The following is a 7400-nucleotide window of genomic DNA, read 5'->3' on the forward strand; positions in this document are numbered from 1 at the left end:
AAGTGTGCATTTCAGCCTGTGTGTGTGTGTGTGTGTATAAAAAAAAAGAGTGAAAAAAACAATTTCCCCCTAGGGGATCAATAAAGTATATCTTCTTCTTCTTCTTCTTCTTCTTAATGGCGCATATGCCTGGAGACTCCCCCTAACCCTATCTTTAACCTAACCTTACCCCTAACCTTGATTACTGACCCAAAAATCTGGTCTTCAGTCGGAAATGTGTCCCCGAAGTCAGAATCTCAGTTTCTGTATACAGTTGTTTGAAGTTAGGTATTCAGCAGCTGGCATTTGACACAGGAAAAGTAACACACTTCTTTATCGTGAAACTCTTACCTCTGTTTCAACATGGAAGTTCCATTGCAGTGTTGAATTAATCTTTTCACATTCCAGAGTTAATTCTTCATCACAAGAGATACTGACATCGTCAACTTGTTCTGAGATCTGTTCAAGGTTTGAAATAGTGAATCAAAACATTGTGATTGAAGACGGTGAGGAGCTAAAGAATAAATTGCTTCATCTGTGAATTAGTAACATAAAAACACATAATGCATTCAGTCAACTAACCAGCTGCCTTTGTTCTAAGTTACAAACTTGTATAATCATTTATTATAGTTAATAATATCTAGTTTTTTTTTATACCTCTGTACATGATGAAAAGTCAATTTGGGCCCATAATGTACTTTTTCTAAGTGAAATCAAGTAAAAAAAGAAAACTTAAAGGGAGCCTTCTACAGTGTTGGGAGTCTTTAGGAAGCAGAAATCAATATACTTCCCGTCCTGTGTGTAACATTTAGGAGGATCTAGAAACAGAATATAATATTCATAGGTAGGTTTTCATTAGTGTATAATCACCTGAAAATAAGAATAGTTGTTTTTCGTTAGCCAAAAAAGTTACCCGATCTTCCACATATGCTTTTGTATTGTGTGGCCCATAGAGCAATCACACTAGAGACTTACGCTGGCTAAGCCGCTTACTGCTAGTTTTGCTCTCTGCTAACTTGAATGAGGATAAAATGTTTTAATCTTGTAGTTCTTCTAACTTTACAAATGTTATCACAGCAAATAGATCCAATTGTCATTTTTTTTAGTGATGTTGATGCTTCACCCTTATCTGCTGAGGCCATCCACCATTTTACAACTTCTTCTATCACAATGTAAGCTAATAGGAAGATGTGTTTTTGATCTTGTGTGCATCACATGACAGACAACAATGCTGTAATTAGACAGTTTAGGCACTACATCAAACTGGCTCCAAAGCCTGGCGCTCTTCCTGGAGGCTTGACTTGTACAGAGTCTACCATGTTTCTATGGAGCCCAAAATGGACAAACCAAACACTGGCTCTCAACAGGGCCTTTCACGGCCACTGTAGTTTCTCCTATATACTTGGAAAGCAAGTGGTATTCATCAGCAATCTGCAACTTAACTGCTAGATGCCACTAAACTGGTCCTTTAAATAATACCCAGAAATCAGTATCTCAGGTAGGTTACTATGTACCCACAATGCAAATCCAAAGGTCCACATCCAGCCAGGTATCTTTAGCTCTACTGTCATTTATCAAATGACACAAAATCACAAAAAGCATCAGCTACTGACTGATGGAAACATTTTTTATTTTATTTCTTTTTCTGATTTTATTTTTGCTTTTTCTGATGTTGATATGTATCTAACATTTCAACACCTCATTAGTTAAAATTCAACAAATAGTTGGTTAAGGTTTGGTTAGGTTTAGGCACAAAACAACTCTTAGGATTTCTGCATGAACTGTTACATTTACTCTATAATCTGTTAAACATTTACAGACAAAGCGAAACAGCTGAGATGTTACAAATACTCTATAAACTATCCAAAGTGTGTGTGTGTGTGTGTAAATAATTTTTTTCTTTAGGGTAGTGATAAAGTTTGCTATGACCTTGAGACAGGCTGTGTATACGATGAAGGCTGGATTCAAAGACTCTATGAGAACATGGCGTGCCTCTTAGTTGACTGAGGACTAGCAAATAAACAATCTGTGACGAAATAAATGACACAAAAGATTGCACTCACAATGTACACTTCATTACTGCTGTTTTTGTATTCCTCCAGGAGTCTTTCATTATAGCTCATGAGACCCTGTGCTTCAATGTTTTGTCGGATCTCCTTCTCCTCCTCAGCACGCATCATCCACTCCTTCAGTTCCTCCACAGAATGAGCTTTTGGGCACTTGTTGCCGTACTCACATGTTTTTGGTCTAGGGTGAAATTGCAATTTTACACAGTGAATTACGTCAATTAACCTGTCACTTAAAAACAGTAAAAACACATCAAACATTTTTCTCAGATTTTTACTCATTTACTACTTTGTTTGTTTTCAGAGGTGTTCCTTGGAGCTTCCTTACTGTGGAAGATTTAACGTGCCTAAATTAAAACGAATCAAATAAAGAAAGTGCGCTTTTTGTCTTTAATGACAAAGTGAATTGTCTTTGATTGTGACATGCATTTTCTGTGCCACATTAAAATCAAATTACAATCCAGAAAACAAAGTGACAGGTAAAAGATCTGTTTGTAAAACCACCAAAAACCTAATGCAGTCTCAAAAAAGTTTCTGTTTCTCGAGGCTTCAAAACGGTACTCCAGAAACCAATGGGCTGAATATATGGTAGAATAAATATTTTACTGTCTGTCTGTCTTTCAGATGGATCCTTGGAAAGATACTGGTCACGGACAACAAAAAATATTTGAAAGATAAACTATGTCTCTGAACAGAAGTTGTTCAAAAGAATGTCACCAACTTGAGCCAAGTGTGCTTTTGATCTAGCATGTAACTTTTATGTATTCATAGGCTGATGAATAAAACTGCAGCGACACTCTGAAATTCACAGAAGTGCACATGCAACGTCTGAATTTTGGGGAGAAAAGACACAATTACCAATTTTGTCAGGTGTGGCTGAAAATCAATGCAGTTAATTACTGTTGGCAGGGTGTAATAACTAAAGTTATAATATTACTTTTGAAAAGAGTAAAGGAATGGGTGTTAGGATTACCCTCTAAAGTGGGACAAAGCCAAGATACAGAAACTGCATGCATAGTTGTAACACATGTAAAGGGTAAAAGTGTTGTTTACCTCTCACACAGCCAAAACTCAGCTCGGATATTGTGTGGAGGCTGTCGTCCTCTCCACTTGGTGGTAGTGTCCTCGGAGAGTAACTGGGCGTGCTCCAAGGAAGAGCAGTGCTTGTAGAAGCTCTCTGGGGAGGACAGGGCCAGGAGGCAAACTTTGCAGTACATGGTGACCCGTCTGGTCTCCGTCTTCTTCTGCCGGCTCAACTGAAGGAGATGAAGCCGAACAGACAGGCCACTGTGCTCTGCCTTCCACACGGCCATCTCCACCTCACTCTGGGCAGACTGGCAGTGGCCGGCCTCATGCCAGCAGGACTTGCCTTGCTTGACGTGACTGCAGTAATTAAACTGACATTTTTGGGGAAGAGGGCGCACCTGGCTGTAGATCTGCTTTCCACTATTCTCTGAGAGGTGATAAACTAAGACTGGATCCCAGGTGTGCGCTGCATCTGCTGAGCAAGTTTCATTCCACCTTTTGGTAGTCAGTTTTTGTGGACGTTCATGAAAGCAGTGTTTACACAACTCAATGAATTCGCCTGAAAACTGTTGAAGGATGCTTTCAGCTGAGCTTTCTGGTGTTATTTCAGTAGGCTCAGATTCAATTACAAGTCTGATTAATTTGTCTTTGTCAATGTTTTTGTCTCTAACATAGTTCCACACAGTGGCCTCTTCACTGCTTCTGGCATAAGTGCATCCCTGTCCGTGTCGCGTACATCTAGAGTCCTCATCAAAGAAGGCACACTTTTGGTAAAGAACCGTTCGACCAAATGCAGGCCGCTCAGAGACAGGCCTCCATTGGTTACACGTTTTGGCTTTGGCTAAAAGCAGATTTCGGCTGCACTTGTGACTAACTGACTGAACTGTGTATGTTATTTCCTTCTCCTTGACAGAGCACAGCTCACACACAGCCTTCAGATCTAGAGTTGCTATGATGTCACCCAGACATTCGGGGTTCTCAGGCTGATCAGATCCTCTCTCAGACTGAGCTATGAGATGACAGAGAAGCACATGGTCCAATCTCTGATGCTTTTCAAATGTCCACACGGCAGCTTCCTCACTACTTCTGGCAAAGGTGCACCGGTTCTTGTGGTGCGTGCAACCAGAGCCCTCCACAAAGAAGTAGCATACCTCATACTGGTTCGGATTTGGAAACGTGGGCCGCTTAGAAACAGGCCTCCATTTGCTGCCACCCTTGGCCTTGCAGAGCAGGAGATCGCGTGCACACTGGTGGTAGACTGATTTTAACGTATACGTAATTTCTTTCTCCTTGACAGAGCATTGAGCGCATACAAGTTTAAGGTCATGTGTTGATAACAGTGGAACCAGTTGGGATCCACTAGCTGACATTGTGATACATTCATAATACTTAATCCAGCACCTAAATGCAGAAAAGTGCGTAATGCCCCTGCAAATTGGAATTAGAGTGGATGCACTTGTTGCTTTCTTGGCAAGCTGAAGTCTGAGAAATGTCCAATTTTGCACAAATGTGTCTGAAAAAGAAAACAATAGAGAAGACAACATGATAAGAACTGCGCTCAATGCATTTAATTCAGAGAGTCAAGGCTGCGTTCACACTGCAAGCCTTAGAACTCAAGGATGCTACATTTTCACTTAAGAGGGCTTGAACAGATTAAAAATATATTTAATATTTTATTAATAATGCATGTTAACGCATGTTAACTGTTATTAAAGAGTTAATGTGTTGATCATAATTTGCACCATGCCATATGCACAATGTTGTTTACTTTAGCTTGCAATAAACTATTTAAATTATTTGTAAAATCTACAAAGTAACTAAAGTTATCAAATAAATGTAGTGGATTAAACAGCTCAATATTTGTTTTGTAAAGAAGCATTAAATGGAACTACAAATCCCTCGTAATTGTACTTATGTACAGTATTTGGGTAAATGTAGTTTGTTATAGTCCACCACTGCTTATTTTATGTATATATATATGTATATAAGATTTAAATTTTTACTGCAAATGCACTAAATTTGCCAATTATGGGCTATTTGTATTTTTGCAGTCATAACCGAAAAACATTATTAGTATTAGTATTAGTTAATCTTTCAGAGCAGCAGCCAAAGAGGGCCAATGGACTGTTGCTTGGACAACTTAAAGCCTTGTGTACGTCCTTGATCTAGCTTGAAGTATAGCAAAATTCTAATTCAAGGTCCACCCTGCCAGGAAGGACACAAAGTGTGCTTGTTGCTATGGTCACCTGTTAAGACAACATGGACTCAGTTAAACCTGGTATTAACATGTTATCTGTATCAGGATACATTAACTGGATAATGACAGTTGGGTTGTTTTCCTTCTAGTGTCAAACTCCTCAAAGTTCAAACATATAATTGTAGGAACAAGAAGAAAAACACAATTTTGACTGGAGGGGACCTTAACAATGTGATCTGATCACAGTCTGACCGACTCCAGATGTGTTCTAGACGATCCAATTGCACTCTGATCACAATGCGTGCATTTACTAGGGCCATTATTGTTTTTATTTTAACAAATGTTGCAATATGATTCATGGTTAGTGGGAATGAACATTTTCACAAATGTAATTTTCACTGAAGAATCTATAAAAATCACGATGGTGTGAAATTGTTTGGGGTCTGCACCAAAAGATTTGTAGGCCAGGGCGTTTCTGCAGCACTACAGTACTTCATTATAATGCAGTTTGTCACACATTTCACCTTAAAATTGCAGCATCTGAGATGTGCATATTGCAATTTCTATAATTAATTGTGCAACCCTAACTTCCGCCTGCTGTGACTGGAACTGTTTCTGCTTTCAAAACTGTTTTAACCTTTAGAACTTGAAGCCGAATAGAGTGGAAGGCCTGTTTATTAAAGAATTAAAGCACCACTCTGACAAACAATTGGCCATGATCAGAAACAGCAAAAGGCTCCACAGAACCTCAACTTCTCAATCACATTATGTTGTCATTCTAAAATAAGTCTGCTTATAGAAACAATTGTTAAACATCACAGCTGAGTTTGTCTCTGTAACATCTGTCAACACTTATCACAGTTAGTTTATTTTCATTATATATTGTATTTGTCTATTTTAAGTGTATTTTCTTTTGTGTTGTATGTGGAGCTACTGTAGTGAGTGAATTTCCCCATTGTGGGATCAATAAAGTCTATCTTATCTTTTATCTTATCTTAAATCCTGAGATATTGGTTATCATCTTCTTCATGTTCTATTTGTGTAGTTTTTGCTACTGTTGTTGTGCTGTGCACCTTTGTCAGGGGGTGTCTGTCTCTCGTCTCGTCGTGTTCTCTCTCTCCTCTCCGACCCCAAACTGACCACCACCTAGAGCCGAAGGGTCTGTCCTAGTTTTCTGCCTGTTAAAAGGCAGTTTTTTCCTTGCCCCGTCTCCAAGGTCTTGCTCATGGTGGTACGTTGGTTCTGTAAAGTGCTCTCCAGCAACCAGGAGCTTCGGTCTAGACCTGCTCTATTTGAAAGTGTCCTGAGATAACTTCTGTTATGAATTGGGCTAATACAAATAAAATGATTGAATTGAATTGAATTGTAATTAAATGACTGCAGTGTTTTTTAACAGTAACTGGCCGACCAGGCTTTCATCTTAAATCACCAAGACTGGAGCAGTTGCGCTGTTTAAATACCATGTAGGATAACAGGGAGAGAACAGACCCACAGCAGGAAGCCAGTGGCCTCCAGATTAACCAAAGGAGTGCTATCTACTAGGATCTGTAGTACGATACCATGCCCTACAATAACAACAATGAAGTCTCTTTTAAAGTCAAACATTTATTGGTGGTCTGACTGACAATTCTAACTTACAGGTTTACTAGTTTGAAAATAATGTTTCAACACCAGGCCTACTACTACTGATAAAAAAAAATAATATTCATAAACAACTAAATAATAATATCATAATATTACCGTGTATTAGGCAGCTCTCCAAGACAGGTTGTATATCGCTCTTCATATTATCTTGACGTTAACGTGGATTTGGCCCTCATCAGCATCCCAACGGTCGGTGTGGATGCGTGCGTCTCCGCGGGCACTCGTGTTCCGGTGTTTTCTGGGTGATAGGTCAACCGCTCTCTGATACCGGAGTCACATCTTTGGAGCGTTCTCTCCAACTTGCAACCAGTACCATTTAGATGTTTGAGGACATGTCGGACATCTGTCCGTTATAAACCAGGATAAGTGCCTGCCATGGACGCTACACCCAGTGCGGGGGTGTTCATAAAGTATTTTTGCGTCAGCAGCATCCAGGTTATGAATGAGTAGCATGCGCTTCTGTAACAACCACCCCATATTGTTAATTT

At 39.4% G+C, this 7400-nt stretch overlaps 1 protein-coding gene across 1 annotated transcript in view; it reads right to left on the reverse strand.

Moving 5' to 3' along the window:
* LOC118328236 (helicase with zinc finger domain 2-like) overlaps positions 1-4584 on the reverse strand; it is a gene marked incomplete at its 5' end in the record, with an annotated part of 19037 nt that extends 14453 nt beyond the window's left edge. The window contains 3 exon segments of the mRNA XM_035661860.1: positions 331-438; positions 2043-2226; positions 3099-4584. Coding sequence (XP_035517753.1) covers positions 331-438; positions 2043-2226; positions 3099-4441 — 1635 coding nt within the window.
* Positions 4585-7400: the final 2816 nt, after the last annotated feature.

This window comes from Morone saxatilis, unplaced genomic scaffold (genome assembly GCF_004916995.1).
Source record: "Morone saxatilis isolate NCDOM2014 unplaced genomic scaffold, NCSU_SB_2.0 Contig18, whole genome shotgun sequence".
Classification (NCBI taxonomy): Eukaryota; Metazoa; Chordata; class Actinopteri; family Moronidae; genus Morone; species Morone saxatilis.